Source organism: Haliaeetus albicilla, chromosome 2, assembly GCF_947461875.1.
Source record: "Haliaeetus albicilla chromosome 2, bHalAlb1.1, whole genome shotgun sequence".
NCBI classification, from domain to species: Eukaryota; Metazoa; Chordata; class Aves; order Accipitriformes; family Accipitridae; genus Haliaeetus; species Haliaeetus albicilla.
The window spans coordinates 53,974,220-53,994,253 of NC_091484.1; the positions used below are offsets into that span (position 1 = coordinate 53,974,220).

At 42.8% G+C, this 20,034-nt stretch overlaps 1 protein-coding gene across 1 annotated transcript; it reads left to right on the plus strand.

Moving 5' to 3' along the window:
- Window positions 1-236: 236 nt before the first annotated feature.
- TFPI2 (tissue factor pathway inhibitor 2) lies at window positions 237-6,424 on the plus strand. The gene is made up of 5 exons (XM_069774976.1): window positions 237-597; window positions 707-886; window positions 1,314-1,493; window positions 2,758-2,931; window positions 5,308-6,424. The coding sequence occupies exons 1-5, from the start codon at window positions 516-518 to the stop codon at window positions 5,409-5,411; spliced, it is 720 nt and encodes a 239-aa protein (XP_069631077.1). The 5' UTR covers window positions 237-515; the 3' UTR covers window positions 5,412-6,424.
- Window positions 6,425-20,034: the final 13,610 nt, after the last annotated feature.

Below are 20,034 nucleotides of genomic sequence, written 5' to 3' on the forward strand. Positions count from 1 at the left end.
AACAGGAAATGCTCTTCGAGCATCATCCCGTAATGTGAGGGCGGGGGGGGGGACACGGGGGACGGGACAGCCGCGACAGCCGCGCACCCCGGCCAGCTCCGCGCAGCCCCGCGACGGAGGCCCCTCCGCCGTGTGCGGCGCAGCCCGACGGCGAGCCGGCCCCGGCGACGCCCCCCACCTGGCCCCGCCTGCGCCCCGCGGCCGTGGCCCCCCCCGACGGCGGCGGGCTGCCCGCGCCCCCCGGCGCTCGGGCTTCACGCAGGCGTGCGGCCTGCCGCGCCCCGGTGACGGCCGGGTCACCGGGGCCCTGCTGCCCCGCTGAATCAGCCCTTCCCCTCCCACCACATGCGCAAGGAGGGAGGCGGCCCGGGGAAGCCGTCTCGGCGCATATAAAGCGCTGCCGCCGGGCCGGGCAGCGCCGCTCGCTCCCGGGACCCCGCAGCCACTCGCTCTCCCTCCCTCTCTCCCTCCCTCCCTCCCTCTCTCCCGTCCGTCCGTCCGCCCGCCGCCGCGACATGGCCGCCGGCCGCCGCCTCCCGCTGCCCGCGCTGCTGCTGCCGCTGGCCTGCGCGGCCCTTGCCCCGCGCACCCTCACAGGTAGGAGCGGGCGCTCGGCGGGACCCCGCGGGCGGCTGCGCGGGGCCGGGGCCGGGGCCGCCTCCGCCGCCGAGGTGGCTTCAGCCCCCGTCGCTGGTGTCTCCCGCAGAGAAGCAGCGCGCCTGCCTGCTGCCCCCCGATGACGGCCCCTGCCGCGCCCTGGTGCCGCGCTGGTACTACGACAGGTACACGCAGAGCTGCCAGGAGTTCACCTACGGGGGCTGCCACGGCAACGCCAACAACTTCCTCACCCTCGACGACTGCGAGAAGAGCTGCTGGACCATCAAGAGTGAGTCGGGGGACCGGTTCCCCGGGGCTGGTAGGGGGCTGGAGGGGGCTGTGGGAGCACGGGGGAGACTGCGCCGCTTGCGGGACGCTTCGCGCCCGCCCCGTCCGTCCCTCCTGCTCGCTGCAGCTTCTCGCCGATGCCGGTTTTACGCAGAGAAGCCGGGGCGAGCCGTCTCAGAGGTGACGTGCGGAATTTAACTATTAATATTTTAAATGCAATTTCGTATTACACCTAGCTGCTAATTAATGCATCAGATTCCTCCTGTAAATCTTATCCCACTTTATTAAAGACTGCAGGTACTGGGACAAGCTGGGACTTGCCTGCGACCGCAGTAATAGCTTTTTGTCTCCACTTACCGTGGTGCTCAGTATGGGGAGCATAGCATGAAGGGTTGGTTTTACAGAGGATGAAATTTTTTTGTTTGCAGAAGTGCCCAAATTATGCCGGATGGAGGCTGATGGAGGACCTTGCAGGAGTCATCTAAAAAGATACGCCTTTAACTTGAGCTCGATGAGGTGTGAGGAGTTCATCTACGGTGGCTGTTACGGAAATGGCAACAACTTCAGAGATTTGCAGTCTTGTGTGGACCACTGTCTGCCAGAGAAAAGTAATGGTTGTTCCAAATTTTTAATAAACTAGATGGTTTGAAAGCGATATGAAGATGATACTTTATTTGATATTTTGCTCTGGATACCCATACAGTGGTGTCTTTGAAGACTTCTGTGAAGCAGATGTTTATATTGTCTGCAGACTTTCAGGTGTCACTTCTCTCTGCTGTTACTGAAAGAGCAAAAATGCTGTGTTAGTTTAACAGTGACCTTAAATATGCCCACAGCTACACCCAACCGATCTCTTGACTTCTAGAGAGCTGTACATGCATAATCTCAAGGGAAATAAGGTTGGAGATCTGTGTTGAGGCAGATGTACGGGACGTGGCAGTCATGTTCGGGGCAGCGATACTGTAATATAAAGCGGAGGGGCCTTTCTAAAATTCAGGCCTGAGAGATGGTGTTAGGTGGCTTGGGGTTTTGGCACTCGCCAGCTCAACTTCTGATAAAAGTTTTTTGCCTGACATGACTCTTCACTGTCTCTCCATACGAGCTTGAAAGAAGAGAGGTGGTAATTATGAGCAGGTGACTATAGCTAAGTGTTGTCATAAATACCAGGTTAATATCCAGTGTGAGGTAGGATCTTGGAAGAAGAGAGATCTACCAGAATGTATAAAAGCTGTCACTGCCTAAGCTTTATTAGTGCTTGATGAGACAGTTATTTTTGGCTGATGACAGATTGTCAGTGTTTCTTAGGTGAGTGCTGAATTATTTTTAATTTCTCTGTTGCACATCCAATAAATTGATAAAAGGTTTCCACCAAGAAAGGTAAAATTTGGTTGAGGCAAAATGAAACGTGATTCTTATGAGGGAAGTGGTGGCGTTTGTACTTTTTGCTGCAAGCAGGCAGGATTTGCTAGCAAAATCATAGCAAGGATAAACAAAACAGTGCCTTTTTCCTCTACAGAGGTAGTTCCACTGGAATTGTTATATTCCTATATATATGGAATAAGACTTCTGGCCAGACTATGTAAATATCTTGGCTGTCATATGGATGGAACCACAAATAGGAAAAGCTGATGAATTTCACTAGTGGGATAGTAATCCTATTTTCTGGGACTGTCTGTTGCTTTCTCAAATTCCTAACTCACAGGAATAAGATGTAGTAAGTCTTTGAAGTCATCGGTAACAGTCATGTCAATTGAATGGGAACAAGGGCTGTTTAGCCACAAAATTTGTTGCAAGGTAAATTTTAAGAAGCCAGGCATAGAGATTACATTTATGTGATTTGTCTTTCTCTCTCTTTTTTTTTTTCCCCTCAAGCTGGTCCCTTGCTATGCTATAGCCCAAAGGATGAAGGACTGTGTTCTTCTTCTGTGCCTCGCTATTACTATGACAGCAAGACTAAATCATGTAAAGAGTTCAAATATACGGGCTGTGGTGGAAATGCCAATAACTTTGTTACTGAAACAGATTGCTACAATGTCTGCAGAAAAGGTAAGAGTTTTTTGTATTTTTGTCAGTCACAAGCAGGTAAAGCAATCCAAATACCAGTAACAGGTGTTCAGTGTTATTTTACTCACCTTGGCTTGCTACAGGCATATGCTTTTTGCATTTTGGACTCAGTGTTTTCAAAGGCAGGCAAAACTGAGATGCAACACTAAATCCTTCTGACAAGAACAGTGCGATGCAAGGTGGTTACACCATTTTTGAATGAAGTGTAGAGAAGGGCACACAAAAAGACTAATTAACTTCCTAGAGCCCACAAGGAATGGGTCTTTAAACTGTTCAGTACCAGCATGGACACTAATTAAGATATCATTTTCTTCTAGATATTTTTAAGTAGGATTAAAGCGAGTTGTGAAATCAGTTTACTTTTTTCCTTCACGTTTTCAGCAGTTACCATCCTCCCTTGATTCCCTGGTGCCTGTTCCCATTCCCCACTCCCATTACTAAAGATTTCTGCCTCAGCAATTGTGCTGAGTCAACCGTTTCTGTGGCTGTGGGGGCAAGGGTTGGGAATGATTTTTTTTAATGGTTTTATTCAAATCAGCTACTGGCTGTGCTTGTAAGTCAAAACAGTTGTGCTTTTTTACCTGCAGTCATACGTTCATGCCAGCTATTGCAAGTTTTAATACTCTGGTTTAATTCATTTGATATGTAAATCAATGAAAGAGAGAAAAGCATAATTATATGTTGATCCCCAGAGCACTCAGGAAGCAGACACAGCACAATATTTAAAAAATTGATACTAACGGGAAAAAAATTTAAGGCTGTATCTAGCATGTACATTGCCTTTGAAAATGAAAAAAAAACCCAAAACCAGCCAAAAAGTAGCTCTGTTTCAAACATGAGATATATACAAAATCCGGGTACTTCAGTATTTATTATGTGTAGTCAGAAGGCTTAAGTCAGGAGATGATTCTTCAGTTCTGGGCTGGAAATCCAGGGCTGGGGCAAGGACTGCACCCTGAGCACAGTCCTCAGAAGTAAAAATATTGTCTGCCAGTTAGTCATGACAGTAATATTTCTGTGGGTGACAAGTCTGAGTGTGTCTCTGCCATTTTAGTATTATAAGAGAGCCTTTAATAGAATGCTGTCTATCTGAGATGCTCGTGATTATCTAATTTGCATCTATTACCACCTGGGAAATGGTAGGGCCAGGCTCCAGCCTAAGTGTGCAGAGAAAGAGGAGGAAGGAAACTGCCTCTTCAGCGTCTCACCTCCGTGCTCTGCCCCTGCCCACACCCAGCCAGAGCCACCTGGGGTTTTTCCCTTCCTCACTCTTTTCATGGAAGAAAGAAGTTAAGGAAATGCTGCCAGTCTCCTAACTAGAGCACCAGATAGCCAGAAAGTAAAGGATCGGTTATAAGCTTTTTCACCAACTTGTGGATTTCACAGTTCAGTAAGGCTTGGTACAACCAAAGCCCATAGTTAAAGGCATAATTAGTACTAATTAATGTTGTGCTATACATATTCATTTCTATAGCTTGGGAGTGTACAGGAACATTAAGCAAATCTTTCAGGCAACTTAAGCCACTCCTCTCCCACTCCCATAATTCCCTCCCCAGCATCTTTCATGTTACCTTTTGGAGTCTCAAGCTGAATTCATTTGATGTTCCCTGTGCAAATATACAACTACTGTTGAAATTGATCTATAGGTTTTGGAGTGAAAAGGTTTCTGATTAATTTCATTAAAAAAAGTTTATATTGGAAAAGAAAATAAATATGTTGGGGTGACAGCGAAAGGACTGGGAACTGGCTACAGGGCCTCTGCGTGCTGGTAAATAGGTAGCATAAAGACAAAGATTTTTAGTCAAATTTGCAAAGTACTTGTTTTCTGAACTGCACTCACACGTTTCATACAGCCTTCATAAGCATTTCTGGAGATAACCCTGACTGTCTTTGGCCACTCTGCAGCTTCTTTGTGAAACCCAGTTCTGTGCAGAAACCCAAATCATTTTACCTTTTCGTCTCCCACAACCACTGGTTACATTTAGACTTTACCCCACTGTTGTTCAGAGAAATGCAGTAATAGGGTTTTTTTTTGGTTTGGTTTTTTTTTTTTTTTCAGATAGAGCAGTGTGTTTACTTCCGTTCTGCTGTCACTGCAGGACAGCTAGAAAAGACTTTGATGCTTGCTCAGGAAAAAAACAGCAAAGTAGGACTCCAGTGCCAAAGGTGGACACATTGGAGACCTTACAGTGTGTGAGAATAGGGTGTCCAGAACACATTTTACAGTTTCTGATATGTTTGTTATTATTGGATTAACTGCTTAAACAGCATAACATGAAAACCAAAACAAACCAAACAATAAAGAGTAGTAACAGTTTTGTCATACTCTTTCGCTAACTGCTTCCTTTGTTTTCTTAGCAGGGACTCAGAAACCAAGAATCAACAAGCCAACAAATGTATTCCGCAGAAAAATGATGAGAAAACTGATTAAAAAACCTCAGATTTATAACCCGAAGTCTTAAAGCTGATGTGCACTTGAATGTTTGAAACACCTTTTGATTCCACTTTCTTCTTTTGTAAGATAGTTTCCACACAGTTTTATACACCGACATAGTTCTGTCTTTCAGAACTGCTTTTTACTTCCAACTTACTTTTTATAAAGAACTGCATTTAATAGAAGAAGGATGAACCTAAGTTTGGTTCTTCTGCTCTGTTGTCTTTGCAGTAATACTTTGGCAAAGCCAGGTATTTAGATTTCCATGTTTTTATGGGGGAATGTTACTACTGCCTTGGGAGAATATATCAGTTGTTACAAATCAATTAAGATTTGAAAAATCATTTGTCTTAGTAAAACTAAGGAGAGTACAAAGCTAAATCTCTACCATGGATTTTTTTGGCATCCTCTGCTTGCTAAAGAAAAGGAACCTTTCAAAAGTGTGTTTAGAGGTTTATTGCCCTGCCATTTTACACACTTTGGTACTATCATTAAGGAGACTGTCCTTTATGGTTATGTTGATAGTCAAGGCCTTTAGAAGCCTTCATAACAGTAAAAGAAGTATAAACTTAAATCTGGCTCATCCCGCAAGAGAAAATTGGGAATAGGGATACTTTGATAAACACTCTGACAAAGGCAATGAATAAGCTGCTGGAGTATTAAAATGAAAATGTACCCATTACTTTTTCATGACATTTGAAATTTCTGCTAAGTTCCTCCAGATCCTCGTATGGCATAAATCAGCATATTTTTATTGATTTTAATGAAGCTATGCTGATTACATCTGCTGAGGATCTTGATATTTGTGTTTATACGGTGGCTGTTAAAGCAGAAAAGCAGAAGCTTCTGCAAATCTCGTGTAATCCCTCTTTTGAGGCACTATTGTATTTCTTATGTTAGATTATGCCTATGGTGATATTATTGCACCTTCTTTTATGTTTTGTATTTAAGCCACGTCTGAATTTCAATTAATTTCACCTACAATATTTTCTAAATATGAATTCATAAGTAAAGTTAATAAAATGGTTTTGGGGAAAAAAAGGAGAGCTTGTTCTGTCATTATCCTGAATTAGTTGTATACACCAATATGTGTAGTGGAACCTATTATTTACTAATTATGACTCTAGCAGAGTTTAGTTGTCTCTTAAATCATTTCCTTATGCTAAGGTCTTCATTTGAAGAAAGCCAGTAAATTGCATTGATGTCATTCATCCCCAGCAGATTTTATGGCTCAGCTGGCTCTCCCTAAAGACTTGCTCTCAAAGGGGTGCTTAGTTAAGCTGATTGCTGCTGGGTCTCCTGTTTGATGTTGCACTATCTATCTGAAGAGCTTTTGTGTGAGTAGCGGGCTATTTGCTTGAAATGACACTGGCTTTCAGTTAGAAAAATTCAGGTGTGTGCTTTATCCCCATTTTGGAGAGAAAACATGATGGGGAAACTAATCAAGATTTGTTTTTCTTAGTGATTTTTCTCTCACCACTGGATTTTCAATTAAAGCAGTCGGCTGTGCTTGCCATAGTCTTTCTACCACTCCATTTCTGGCTCTTGATCTCAAAAAACCACCTTGTTTCAATTAATCTATTGCTTAGTGCAGATGAATGAGCACACTGTGACAGAAAATTGCAGGTAACTAGTGACACCGTTTTGAGTGTTTGTCCCATACCAAACCTCTTCTCTGGTAACCAGCCTTCAAACAGAAACCGTGTCAGTCTAACCTCCCTGGGGGAGACAGGACATGCTACCCATGGACCCTGCCTATGTCCCTTCCCTTGGGCTGTGAATTTCAGCCATGCTGCTTAGAGCAGCAGCCCAGAGTGTCCATCTGAATATTTTTTCATACCTAGCACTGTCATTTGGGGGACCCTAGCTGCATGTGTTGCAGATTTCTGACCATGGCTTAAAAAACTCCACAAGCCTGTTTTGAAGTCAAAGTTCAGTTGGAACACTGTTTTGAACTCTAGAGGATGGCCATCTTGTAACAGCATCACGGGAGGGGTATAAGCTCTGGTAACCTGTTTGAGAAATGGACTATTACTCCCTACCTCTCTGGGTCTTTGACTTTGATAAGGGTATCTTGGAGTGGGATACAAAAGTGAACCTGGGATTTAAAGGGAGCCCAAAATCTGAGAGCCGCTCCATCTCTCTTGACTTTTTGGTCTCATGACTGGGTGCCTGGTCACACATCACGACATGTCCTGGGCAATGGGATACCCAGCTAGTGTCCTGGAAGGGATCCAACAGTTTAATAATCTGCTCGTGCCCCCTCAGGGGCTCAGCAAGAGCTTGCTTGATGGATCAGGTTCCACCCAGGGTGCCCTTTGCAATAAGGCTGCTCCACATGCTCTTTCTTTTCTTGCATAAACCCAAAATTCAAAGTCCAAGGGCTTACTGCGGGTACTCAGTGAAATATCAGAGGCTTGGGTTTTAATCCCTTATCTACCTGATATCACACAGAAATTTAACCTAAACCATCCATAATTCCTGCAAGGTTTCCTAGTGAGCAGGCTGTACAATATTCTGGAGGACTGGGGGCGGGGGGGGGAGGGGCAGAGGAAGAGGGGAGGCAAGGCCATGGAAGGTTCTTTCAGTCCCTTGGTGAAGCTATTTCACTTTGTATAAATTGTACCGTCTTTCCAGGTAAATGCCTTAATCTCTTTTTTATTTTTTTAGCTACAAAGAATTTCAGCTGCCACTGTGCAGCAGCTTCATGTTCTTAAGTTACTCTAATATACCTCCAGACTCCTGTGGCTTTGACTAATCTAAATAATTCTCTATCATCTACAGCATTTTATATGACTCATGACTTACTTCCTTTTTCAGTTTGCTGATGAAACAACACTGGCCGAAGGTTGGGTCAACTGTTAGCATTTTGCCACGTTGAAAATTAACGCAGCCCATACCATCCTGCAAATTAACTTTTATTACAGTAGCCAGTGTCCGACAGCTGGTATCATGTGTCACAGCACAAATTTCTACTGCAGAGGAGGGAAGCTGTGATTATAATTGGTTGGGTTCATCTCGTCTTGCATAGCCAAAGTGCCACTGAAACTCATGACTAGTGATTTGCATGGGACAGTCATACCTGCAGCTGAACAGTGGCTGCTGAAATAAGCAGATTCAACTAAACTCCATTGCAAATAACATCACTGCTCTCTAACTTTCCATTGCAACCCATAATTCCAGTTCTTTTCTTAGTGATATCTTGTGAAGAACTATAACAAAGACTCTATAAAAATGAAAATCTGTGCCGAGTCTTCATCCTTAGTCTGTGGCAACACTCAGGGAATTGCTTTGTAAAGTATTTCAAGAGTAGCAGAGTGGTTTCATCTTTGTATTTCAGGGGACTCTTAAGTGTCAAAAAGGGAAAACAAAATCCATGTGGAAACACATCATCCTTTTTTTTGATAAGCTAAATGATGGCAAGCAAAATTTTACCACATCTCAATTTAACAGTGACTAGCCCCAATAAATTCCTCTCTCACAATTCCATACTTTAGGAGCAATACGGCAATGAGTTTGGCTTGTATCCCTGGAGTCAGATTTCTGACTGCCAGAAGCGTTCCCTTTCCTCTATTGCTTTTCGTCAGCTGAGGAGGTGGAAAGCATGGAACATTTATTTAAAAAAATAATTATTTGTTAGACACAATGGGCCACATTAAAAAAATCACTGAACTTGTGCCTCAGATCACAGGTGAAAGATTTTGTCCCTAAGCTTGAAGTCAGCTCTACAGCCGAGGGCAGCTGTTCCGGGTCTGGGCAGCTGTTCTGGATCCAGGCAGGGACAAGAAATCTGTTCTACTAGATAAACTCAGTCCAGCTATGGCTATGTAAATCTGGAAGCATCACATTGCGGATGTGCCAGAATTATTATGCATTTACATCAGTGTTATTGAAAGTAAAATCTACCTCATTATCTTTCTAGAAAGAAAGACTATCACTGGTGATAATTAGCACAGAGATACTTGCTTCTGTTGAAGTGAGCCTAATTTTTCAGTGTGTGGTGGTCCTGTACAGTAATGTCTATCATCTGATGAATTACTTAATTGCTGAGGAGAAGGGGTATTAATCATAGTATATAAAGCCTAATGAACAGCAATGATATTAAAAAAATACCTACGTAAACAAGATGCATAAAAGCATGCTGTTTGAGATATTAGCAACTGATGTGATCATGAGCTGTGATTTCCAAATAAATGCCAGAGAAATGAGTATTCCCAGCTCATGTCTGAACTATTCATAAAAGAGAGATAGTTCAGGCCAAGTTAAAGACTAATTTACGAAATGTAAAACATTCTATCTATTATATGGGAATAAACCAAGTCCCTTTTAATGAAGGTTGCCTTTGTACTGGCAGAGCTGACCATAATTTCAGGTCAATATGGACAAAATGGGTGCTCTTCCAGATACATCTGGTTAGGTGCATAACTGCTTTTAAGTGAAGCGTTTTAAATGCAATTCGGACTCAAAGTACATTACATTGTCTCACTTGGTGGGGCTGAACTTCAAGCTGGTGAGCATATGGTAATATTAAGCCTTATTTTTTTTCTCATGCTAGATCCTCATTAAAGGCCTTGATGCATTAACTACAGGTTAAATTCTTTCACACATCTGCCAGCTGAATTACAATGTTTTTGCTCAGTGAGCCTTCTTGGAGGTAAGGTAATACTCACTTAGCAAGTGTGCAGCATCTTTTCTAGGGGGGCAATGCATGTTTAATTTTTTTTAAAGCTTAGTATGAAATGCAGTAATAAAACTCATAGTAACTATTAAATGCATACAAACACAATTCTCTATGGGATATGTTTCTCCTCTGTGCGTGGGAAGCAAGATCAAGAGTATAGATTATACTAATAAAAGCTATTTAAAGAGTCAGGAGAGTAAGGGTGAAAAATATACCTCATTATCAAACCAGAAAAAAGCTTTCCATCATCACAGTGGTTTTCAACAAGGAGAAATCTTGAGTTTTACTGATGTTAAAAAAGAATTCTTTATAAAAATGCCTCCAGTAGAAAGTAGCAAGACTAGCAAGACTTTTTTTCCCCGTTTTTTCTCCTCTCTGAAAATGGGAGGGAATTCTGATGAGAAACAGTGATGAAAAATGGTATTTACTGCTCTCTCATGGATCTAGGCTGCTGCACTGGAGCACAAGGAGCCTGTACAGTTCCCGCTATGCCAGCCAGAGGGACTCTACCATGATTTCAACAAGACTTGGAGCGAGTTCAAAGGCTTCAATAACCTCCTTTAAGTGCAGAAACATAACCTTGCACGGAGCAGCATTCTGCTGCAGCAGCACATGTATCTGCTTTACCTGAGCTCTTCTTTGTCAATGTTCATCAATGGGCGCAAGCAAATAAATGAAGGCTAAGCAAATAATATTTCCAACCTTTATTTCAGTGCCGTCACAGTTGCTGGATGTATGATGCGAATGATTGTGTGCTCTGGTGGAGCAATAGGTTCCTTTCAGGTGGGAAGGGAAACTAAGTCAGTTCTTTACTCCAATATGCCTTCAAATAGCATTAGGACCAAAACTGCTAGGAAGCCTATTATATAAAAATGCTGGAAAAAATCTGTTTTAATATTAAAGGCATTTCCTTGATTAGGTTTTATCAGGGTTTGTTCCTTCCAACTTTTTCAAGACTCTTCTTTTAAAATCTAAAGCAATATTCAGATAATTAGAGATTGGTTTATATTGAAGGAGGAATTTTTAAATCTCCGTAGTTTGGTTTAAAGTCATCCCATAGCTTGGATATTCTTCCTTCTGATATATTATACGTTAGTAGACACCTATTCTAAGTGTCACTTTTGTACTGGCAATTAAGCTAGGTTCCTTAACTGATCTTGTAATAGCAACTTTGCATCCTTCTAGTGTGAATTAATCTAAGCAGTACTAAAATAAAACTGTACAGTATGAATCACAATAAGTTCTAATTCTTGTAGAACTAGTTAAAGCTACAAACACCTGAAAAAAGTAAATGTGTCACTGAAGTAGAGCTCACTTCATTTTGTTTTTCAATTTTGTATTTTCATTTTAAAACTGAGACCAAAAAAAGATTACACACTGGACTCTGCAGTTATGCTGATGGAGAGCTGATCTTGATCTCCAGATATACAATAAAGAAGCTCTTTCCAAACCTATTGCAATGGAGCTGAGAGAGAATCATCCAACTCTTTATTGCCTCATTTTTGAACAGGCACTTGTAGTTAATATTTCCATCCCCAACAGACAGAATTATGCTTTTGAAAGTGATAGTGAGCACTCAGTAGCACTTAGGATTGAGGTTTTCTTCTTTAAAAACCTAATTTTGTTTTTTTCTCAGGTTATTGCTTTCTCATTTCAGCCTGAAAGGTGTTAGGGAGGAGCATGCAGAGTCTCAGCTGCAGACGGTGAGGCTCCAGACCTCAGAGGCACAAAATGCCCTCGAACTATTTATTGCTGAAACCCTCAGCCCCATGAAGAAACCACTGCAAAACAGCTCATATGGGCCCGTGGAGAGAAAGAGAGGTAGGACTTATCTTACCACTTGAAAAAGGTAAACCAGAGGAAAAGAAAATAGTCACAGCTCTTGCAAGCTCCTTCCTGTTCAGGAGAGACATTCTGCAAGTTGTGCAGCGATGTTCATTCTCCAGCTAGAGAAGCTTAGGCTGGAAGGAGGAGGGGAGAGCCTTCTCTGACTCACTGCACTTCCTCCTGCTTTGCCCTCATGAACAACCTCTGCCCGCACCGTGTTCATGCAACAGCCAGGAAACACTGGACCTGACCGTGTTCTTGGTGCTTATGAGCCAGATGACCTCTAAGCTCCTTTCAGCCCATATTTTCCTGAGTGTGAGTGACTGTCTTGAGTGAAGAGTAATGTATTGCTGGACATGCAAACAAGTTTTCTGAGGGCATCACAGAAAAACTAAGGATACAACTGAGTCCATCCTTCTGGACAGCCAGGGCACTTCCCATTGCCATTACCTGGGGAAATCCCTATTCCCAGTGCAAGTCACAGCCTGTGCTGGGAGCTTCGCTTTGATTTGGGGAGGACATCTGTCCCAGTCCCGTGCAGAGCTACGGGCAGCTCACTGCTGGGGACACGGGCTGAGAGTTGCAGAGCAAGAAGTGCAGGGCATGGAGGGGGACGCAGCACTGGGCCATCACTCTGGGTGGGAGTGGGGAGGTGGCTCTGGGGAGGAGAGCAGGAGTGAGCAGAGGGGTCCCACCACGGGACCTGGCCTTCTGGGGTGCTGAGGCTGGCGATGGATCCCTCTTTCCTTGCCCCTTCCAGCAAACCCATCCCACTGCCTTTTCTGTACACTACGCCCTATGTCAAAGCTGCATATTTTATTCTAAGGAACAATATTGATTTACATCCTTTGAGCACTATGTGATAAACTTGTTGGCCACATGTCATTACAGCACTGTCATACACCAGCTAATGTACAAAAAGCAAAAGAAATAAAAAATTCAGCTATCTATCTGGCCTCTCAGGTGGGAGCATACAGTATTAATAGAGCTTTGAAATGCATCACTGCACTCGGCAAAAGCCTAAAAGCAATATTTTCCTCCTTCAGACATCCGAAAGCATAAAATAATGACTATTTTGTTTTCCAGTGGATACAATAAATCTCCGCAGCACTGGAGTGAATGCTCCATAAAGCACACCAAAGCATGACTTCAAGATTTTTGCAACGGCTGAGTGACTGTGACAGCTCTTCCTCTATTTTATTGCATTCAAACTAAGCAGATGTGAAGAGAAATTGCAATAGATGCATGGTATACATTATTGGTAGCATTCATTCACTGTTGTCGAACCTACTCCTATTCTCTTACAGACACTTGTTTAGTCATGCTCGGAAACATGATTAGGACTCAATCTTTCTGTGTGCTTTGTCTGCTAAATTTCCATTTAATAGCGAGTCTCAATTTTCAATAAAAATGGTTATTTTCCTAATCATCAGGTATGGAAACTCTGCCTTATCTCAGAGAGATCTTACTGGGTATGTTTGGTCTGCACAATGTCCCCTTTACTAGTAATACAGATTTTGCAGTCTGTACTTCGGTCTCTGTCATTTCCTCAGTTTTAGTAATGAAGGAGAAACAAAAGGAGGTTGTTGGGGAAGGAACTGCACATTCTGTATCTGTATTGACAGCTGAAGGTGAAAACAAAAAGGATCAGGAAACAAAAACCACATTTACAAAGGTGTTTGATTTGTGGGATTTTAATATAGCTGCCTAACACCTATTGATAGAGTGGGAATTTCCCAGGCACTTTTTAAGTGTCTAGGGCACCTTATCTCTGCCCTTGGACATTTATTTCTATTTACTGAGGTAAATACCTTTAAAAAGAGAGGCTCCACCTCCCATCTTCAAAGTGATTTAAGACCAGATGGTTCATGCAAATTGTCCTGCTCAGAATAGGACAATTTGGCATTGCTTAATGTTGAGACTCTTTCCCTTCTTGTGTGCCAAGTGCCAGGAACCCACCATGCAGTGCTCAAAGGGCTAGGTGACCAAGAAAAGGATGTGCAGAATTTGGCCCATTAGGTGGGCTGCTGTCTAGAACAGGAAAACTGAAAAACAGGAAAACAAGTGAAAAGGCACGTGCACATATAAATGCCTGACTTGGTGCTGCTGCTGAATTGGCCAGAAATGAGTGTCTCCCTCTATGCAGAATCCAGGCCCAGATCCGAGTCCATGGTGCCTTCTGCCTTTGAGTCAATAAATTTGAGTCAGTGCATTTTGTAATGTTAGGAGTTGCCCAACATTTATTTAATTTGAATAAAAACAAAAAAAAATAGTAGAATTTCTGTAAAGGCTGCAGTATGAGAAGATATCAAGATGTGAACCACCCCTGGTTTCAGTTTTGCAAACCAGAAACCTGCCTGGCATTTTATGCAATCAAAACCACACCCTTTTCCATTCAGCTCTGATTTATTAACTAGAAAGCTCTCATATCATTCCCTCTTTCCACAGTTGCTGGTACTATCTACAGTTTCAGATAACATAAAAGAAAGCTTGCTGTGCCAAAGATGGCAGTGATTATAATTTTCGTTTTTTAACAGTTATCATTTTCACATTCCTACTTTCTGTGTTTTCCAGTTCTGAAATGAATCATACATATAAAAAATTTAAAACCTTCATATTAAATTGGTCTCAGAACATTAAGAAAAAACATCCACCGCACCCTGTGATTAATTCATTAATCCTCCATCTTTCAAAACAAGTAATCTAATTAGCTTGCAAACAAGAACATGACGCACACGTGGCTCTTCAAATAGTGTTGACATGCTGAATAGCTCAGATTCCTGTGAATACCTAGCCTTTCACTTGCTGCTTCCAGTTCCAGTAAGACCCAAGACCAGAACATTTTTGCTCTCCAAGTTTACTTGGTGTAAATATAGAATGAGCCTGTGGTCCGAGGCTGGGATGCAAAGAACAGATCTCTTTGAAGAAAGTTGAAATTTCAAGTGCCTCTAACTGACAGCCCTAAATACAGTTGACTAAAAAATATGCAGATTTCAAAAGACCTGAGCGCTGTCATTTGGCCTCTTCATGAGTACTAAAACTCAATCAAAAGTTCAATAGCTCATGCCATACATATGTATTTGTATACATGAAAGAGGAGAACTGAGGGAAGCAGACTGGCTGGTGAGGAATGCAAGGAGAGATAGGTCTGTCAACTCAGTTAAGAGAGTTACACCATGTCAAGAGACCACAAAGCAGTGTAAAGTAGGGGTGATAGTTTTGGAGGCGGGCGGGACTGAAGTTGAATTTCATATATGCCCATCATCCAACTGAAAGGCAATCCAGAAGACGTACCCAACAAAAATGTTACCATTCTATTCATAATGATACAATCAGCTTTAAATATTTCAGAACAATCAATCAGGATGAACAGGGTGGTTTTAACCTGTTATTGTAAGATATTTTTGTCCTTAGGCGGCTTGTTTTCATTTTTTATGTCAGACTCTGCTGTCATGTCACAAAATCTCAGAAATGGGACTGAGGTGAGTGTTTGGTAACCGTCAAGGTCTCTGTCATTGCACCCACATTCGCAGTCCTTTCAGCTAACAGAGGTGCTGCTGCACTGAATTAATCCTTGTCATCACCCAACAGGGAGGACTTTATTTTCTGCTACTGACTTCTTGGCTTTTTGCTAACATTTTTTGGCACAGACTGTGATATAACTGGAAATTATTTCTCAATTTTTTTTTCAAAGTTCAACTCAAAAGACAATTTAGGTGTTAGCTATGTTGCTCGTTACCTTTTTTATTTTGGAAATCTGTGGAGAAAACAATCAGTTTCTGAGAATTAAATTATCCCAGTGACTGCTGAAAAAAGAGGGAACATATAAATGCTACAGCGAAGACAAGGAAGCTGAATGATCTATCAGAATTACCCATGTCTGACAAGATGTCTTCTGTCACACCTAATACTTGGTTAGTGGCTGGGATGGGTGGAGATTAGCATGGGAAAATACATATACACCTTATATGTTGTGTAATGGTTCTTGCATTGGTTCCCTGCACATGGGCTGAATCAGAAAGCTCTTATGGGGTGGCCTTGTAGCAGATTATGGGAAAGGCCAGAGATTTGGGTTCATGTGGATCCAGTCATGCTAATAAAACAGCAGGGAGGTTCACCAGTGCGTTAATGGTTGAGAATGACCAACATAAGAGTGAATAACAAACTGACGGAATGTGTCCTATAGAAGCTGCCCAGTAAGGAACTTCCTGAACTTCCAAGAACACAGTCTGGAAGCAATCAGAGCACTCAGTACGTGTGAAATGCAGGCCTGGTAAGCAGCGCTGTTTGTCAAAAATGAAAATTCCAGGTTTTTAATGAAAGACTAGTTTTGTAAGATTGAATTGCATTTCAGATGTATCATTTTTACTAAAAGAAGTACAAGAGTAATCAAGTCCAACCAAAATGTATTGAATGTAAGGAAGCAAAATGCTTTTTTCTTTTCTTCCTTATGAAGTGCGGGGAGAAGCATGTTCTCACTAAACAGTCAGTCTCACTAAGACTGATATTTCTCAACAGAAAGGTTGTTCCTTTTGTAATAGTGTGACAAAGCCTTGTCAGAGATTTCATGTATACCCTGTTTGTATATACTTCTCATATCAATGAGAAACATTGGAAGCCTAGCAGATGAAAATTCAGTATGATCACTTGACTGATGATACCATGAAGAAATACAGGCGAAAAACAGTGTTACATGATGTTGTGGTTTAAGGCCAGCCAGCAACAAAGCATCACGAAGCCGCTCACTCACTCCCCCGCCCCGGCCCTGGTAGGATGAGGAGAAAATATAAAGAAAAAGCTTGTGGGACAAGACAAGGACAAGGAGGGATCATTCACCACTTATGGTCACGGGCAAAAGACAGGCTTAACTTGGGGAAGAAACAAAATCATTTTAATTTGCTACAGATCAAATCAAAAGAAGGATAATGAGATGTAAAACCAAACCTTAGAACACCTTCCCCCCACCCCGCCCTCCTTCCCAGCTCAACTCCACTCACGGTTTTCTCTGCCTCCTCCCCCCAGTGGCACAGGGGGACAGGGATGGGGGTTGCGGTCAGTTCATCACACGCTGTCTCTGCCGCTCCTTCCTCCTCAGGGGCAGGACTCCTCACACTCTTCCCCTGCTCCAGCGTGGGGTCCCTCCCACAGGAGACAGTCCTTCATGAACTTCTCCGTCATGGGTCCTTTCCACAGGCCGATCTTCAGTCACAGACTGCTTCAGTGCGGGCTTTCCCATGGAGTCATGGCCATCTTGGGGGGCATACCCCTGCTCCGGCGTGGGCTCCTCCCCAGGGCTGCAGGTGGGCATCTGCTCGCCTGCTCCCCTCCACGGGCTGGGGGACACAGCCTGCTGTCTCACCACGGGCTGCAGGGGCATCCCCTCCTCCCCCGCTCCTCCTCCCTTCCTTCCTCACCGACCTTGGTGTCTGCAGAGGGGTTCCTCTCACATTCTAATTCCCTCCCCTGCTGCAGGTTTCCCTTCTTAAATACGTTATCCCAGAGGCGCTACCACTGTCGCTTACGGGCGCGGCCTGGGCCAGAGGCGGGTCCCACTTGGAACCGGGGAAGCTTCTAGCAGCTTCTCACAGGAGCCACCCCTGCAGCCCCTCCCTTGCTACCAAAACCCCAGCATACAACCCCAAAACACATGATTTGAAGATGTAATTCCTTTCAGGATGCTTATATGTCTACCATTAGTGCCTTTATTAGCGATGTTTAATCTGCGGATGGGTTCCCTTTATCTGGGGCACTGGGGCTGAGGTTGAGTGGGTAAGTGAACATGAAGTGCTGCAGCTTCTGCAGGCCCACAAATTCCTGCAGAGCCAGCTCATCTGTCTATGTATTGTGCCCCCAGGGCTCTCAGCCTGGAGTCAGCAGTTACCAGCCCAGTCTCAGCCTTGCATGAAAGCACCAAGGTTACTGCTGGCCTGAACTGTCTTTGAAAACTTAGTAAAGCTGCATTTGCTTGATGTCCTGGTTTCAGCTGGGATAGAGTTAACTGTCTTCCTAGTAGCTGGTACAGCGCTATGTTTTGAGTTCAGTATGTGAAGAATGTTGATAACACACTGAAGTTTTCAGTTGTTGCTAAGTAATGTTTAGATTAAAGTCAAGGATTTTCACCTTCTCATGCCCAGCCAGCGAGAAAGCTGGAGGGGCACAAGAAGTTGGCACAGGACACAGCCAGGGCACCTGACCCAAACTGGCCAAAGGGGTATTCCATACCATGGGACGTCCCATCTAGTTTAGGAACTGGGAAGTGGGGGCAGGGAATCGCCGCTCGGGGACTGGCTGGGTGTTGGTCAGCGGGTGGTGAGCAATTGCCCTGCGCATCATTTGTACATTCCAATCCTTTTATTATTACTGTTGTCATTTTATTAGTGTTATCATTATCATTATTAGTTTCTTCTTTTCTGTTCTATTAAACCATTCTTATCTCAACCCACGAGTTTTACTTCTTTTCCCGATTTTCTCCCCCATCCCACTGGGTGGGAGGCAGTGAGTGAGCAGCTGCGTGGTGCTTAGTTGCTGGCTGGGGTTAAACCACGACACTTGACATTGCACATAAGCTAAGAAATCCTATCAACAGGAAAACTGGAGACATCTCCACACCCAGCACATGGCTAAGTCTCAAGGTGATGTGTTGTTGATTGTGCTTATGCTCCCCTGTGAACAAGGGGGGTCCTTTCACAATCATTTTGCAGAGCAGGAAAGATGAGCCATCTTCTGAAGGACAGTTAGACATGTAGCTTTCACAATGTCAATGAAAATTATTTAGAAGTTAGATCATCGAAGAGCTAACTGATTTGCCTAAAACAGCACAGAAAGGCTGTGGTAGAAGACAAACTTCACTTTGAGTAATTCTGGTACCAAATGCCAAGAAAACCAGCCTCTCAAATCCCTTATTGGTTTAGCACCAATACGGTCAGGTCCAGCCAGATCACAGCACAAGCAAGGCAAAATTCGTCTGTCTGCAGAAAGCAAGATGGACATATTCTTAGTTTATTTAGCCAAGTGTTTTCTGTTTCCAGCTTCTATGTTAATGCAATTTTATTTTATATTTAGTCTTCTTACATAGTTTTTCTGCTTTTCATTGAATATTTTAATTCTTTTCCTCTAAATGCTTAGATTTAGAATCTGGTATAATGGAAAGAGCAGATACTGCAGCAATATTTGACATAGGCAGGCAGAGGTGGGGGTCTCCTCACATATTGTTGACCCAGTCCCATACCTCAAAAGTGTTTCAAAAAATGAAATCCCACCAATTTTTACAAGTTGCAGAAGTAGCCATACAATTTTTCCAAAGTTAAATCTGCTCAGCAGTTCCTCTTTTTGCACAAGACTATACTTTTCTACTTAGATTAACAATTTACTTGATGTTTTGCAAAAGACCTGATCCCTAAAAGTTTGTCATGTAAAAGACAGATGACACAAATTATACTGAGAAATGTGTTAGTATAACAAGCTCACTTGGATTCCTTTTTCTAGTCATAAAAGCGGGCCCAGAAAACTAAATGTGGCCAATAGGCTAATCCTGTAAAGTCATAATCTTAGGAGAAAGCATTAATTTTTTTGAACTAAGGGTTATTAATATACTGAAGCGTGAAAGAGGCTATTGTCTCCCACTTAGTTTACTACATAAAATACTGGCTAGTTAGAGGTATTTGGAAGAAACATAGATGGTTCCTTCACTTCCGAAATCACATTTTCCCCCAAAGTTAAAATAGAAAGATTGGTTTATAGAGTGTTTGCAGTTTGCTTTTATTAGGCACCTCTTGTTTTACAGCCATGTATTTTATGATGTTCCATAAAACTAACCCAGCAGCATCCCACCATGTTCTTCTTATTATACAAGAGTCTAACCCTTCAGCTTTTTTTGAGGCAATACTCTACTGAAATTCAATTTCAGTTGAGTAAAGACTAACTTCATACCATAGAATTTGGCTATAAAACCTTCTTAGCTAATTTGACTTTTCCATTTGCTTCAGCAGTTTTAATTTCAGGCACGCCCTACCACAACTGAATATGATGACAACATCTTTCAGAAAATCATACTAGCTTTACTGCATTAGTTCGCTTCCCCTAAATTCTTGCTCTGCACTGTTGCACACCATGTAACTCAGCTCGTATGTTACTGGCTTTTACT

Coding starts and splice junctions, on each gene's coding strand:
- TFPI2 (XM_069774976.1), top strand. CDS start 516: ATGGCCGCCGGCCGCCGCCTCCCGCTGCCCGCGCTGCTGCTGCCGCTG. Junction 887..1,313: donor GAGCTGCTGGACCATCAAGA/GTGAGTCGGGGG, acceptor TTTTGTTTGCAG/AAGTGCCCAAATTATGCCGG. Junction 2,932..5,307: donor CTACAATGTCTGCAGAAAAG/GTAAGAGTTTTT, acceptor TTGTTTTCTTAG/CAGGGACTCAGAAACCAAGA.